Raw genomic sequence first — 1714 nt, 5'->3', positions numbered from 1 at the left:
CAATGCATTATTACGTTCGCCAAACATTGACACCATCACAAGAATGTGCGTCGGTGTCTGCCATATTCGATTGCCTCGTGATGTGGTAGCGCGGCCAAGCATTGCCTGCAAATTCGCCTCAGTTCACGTCTCCGTCGATAGCATCCGCCTCCCCATAAACAATGCCTCTTATTAATGATGTTGTATCGTGATGATAATAATACAGTCTCTGCGTACGAGCTAGCGCCACCTAAGCTAACTTTTGCTGCGCGGGGGGCGAGAATGTTCATATTAGAATATTATATTTTGTAATTGAGGTTGTTAAATATGATACAAACTAATGTGATAAAAATTATTCCTGTTTTACATACCTTCATCCCACTTGTCTGCCACCATTGTTAAAATTTTTATTTTTTTTTATGCAAAACTTAAAAAATCACTTCTGCTATAAATGGCATGGGCTGGTCGTACAACTCTTTATATAGTACATTATTCGGATGGGGGAGGACTTGGTCTTCTTAGGAATGGGAGTGGTACTCGCTCGTATCTGCCAACATTAGTAGAATTGCATACTCTCAGCTTGTCCCACAGCATTCTGCAAACTTTGAATCTTTTATGGAGTTACAAACATATATATACTTGTACGTCTAAAGCGGTATTTTACAATACCCCCATGGCAGCGTCTTGGTTGAATATGGTACAATATATCGTTTGTCATCATATGGACTCAGAGCAATTTTTGTTTCTGATATCGTGTACACTTCATGCAACGTGGATCTTATACACGATTGGTGACAAATCTTTTCAACCTCACCCATCAAACATTGCACATAATCATCAAATGTTATAGTTCGCGCTACAACATTACTCTTGACACCTTTCACCTTTTTCGTATCGTTCTTGTCATCGACTTGTAAGGCGTACATCTTTGCTCTCAGTCCGATAACTTCGGTCATAATCGTACCATTATTGTCGTCTTTCATTAAACCTGGTACCTTCTTATTGGCGAGCGGAATACCATATCGATTATCTGTGGGATAATCGCTCGTGTCAAAGCGGGCAATATGACGTATCATAAGTTCATAAATATTGTCACGCTCGATGTAGTAAATTAGACTGTCTGTATCGGTGTACATAATTTTACATTTATTCCTATGTGTGGGTAACATGTAATCGTGATGGAATTCATACAAACAAACCTTAGATATATCTAGTATACACATACCCACATAGATTGGTTTGTTAAATTTTACGGACAGTTTACACAGTTCGATTGCAACTAAGTTTTACGAAAATACGCTGCGACTGTGGAAATTTGGTTTAGCGATCAGTGCCTCCGCACCGTATCTCCCTTCCCATTTTGTTACTAATTTTACATCTACACGATTCCGCACATTCTCCACAGTTTTACCAAACACTGCATTGTTCCTTAATTTGTATAAATGTTTCTCAGAAGCATTTGTAGCAAGAGTTCTAAACTTTGTATTTAGTTCGATATAATCGTGAAGCCATGGAGATTGTGAAAACTGTAATACGCTGTGAACTTCAGTTACCCGAAGGCCGTGACGAATACATTGCTGCAGATTGCGGTAATGTATTATGTAACGCTTCTTATCGTATACAGTTGCGAGAAGCTTTTCCTGGCGCTTGCCAGGCGGTTTATCACGCGTTGGACAGAACGGTAGGTCAGTGTGCGCATCATGCAGATGTTGCGGATACTCCAGGTCGACTTCCA

The 1714-nt window shown here is 39.9% G+C and overlaps 1 protein-coding gene across 1 annotated transcript; it reads right to left on the bottom strand.

The window, feature by feature from the left end:
• Positions 1-626: 626 nt before the first annotated feature.
• LOC143343660 (uncharacterized) lies at positions 627-1480 on the bottom strand. The gene has a single exon (XM_076768772.1). It carries the CDS (start codon positions 1200-1202, stop codon positions 627-629), a length of 576 nt encoding a protein of 191 aa, XP_076624887.1. The 5' UTR covers positions 1203-1480.
• Positions 1481-1714: the final 234 nt, after the last annotated feature.

Source organism: Colletes latitarsis, chromosome 7 (assembly GCF_051014445.1).
Source record: "Colletes latitarsis isolate SP2378_abdomen chromosome 7, iyColLati1, whole genome shotgun sequence".
Taxonomy (NCBI): Eukaryota; Metazoa; Arthropoda; class Insecta; order Hymenoptera; family Colletidae; genus Colletes; species Colletes latitarsis.
Note: the sequence above shows the minus strand (reverse complement) of the source record. Positions and strands in the feature narration are given on the sequence as shown.

Excerpts from the sequence above, each read along its gene's own strand:
- LOC143343660 (XM_076768772.1), bottom strand. The coding sequence starts at position 1,202 with ATGTGTATACTAGATATATCTAAGGTTTGTTTGTATGAATTCCATCAC.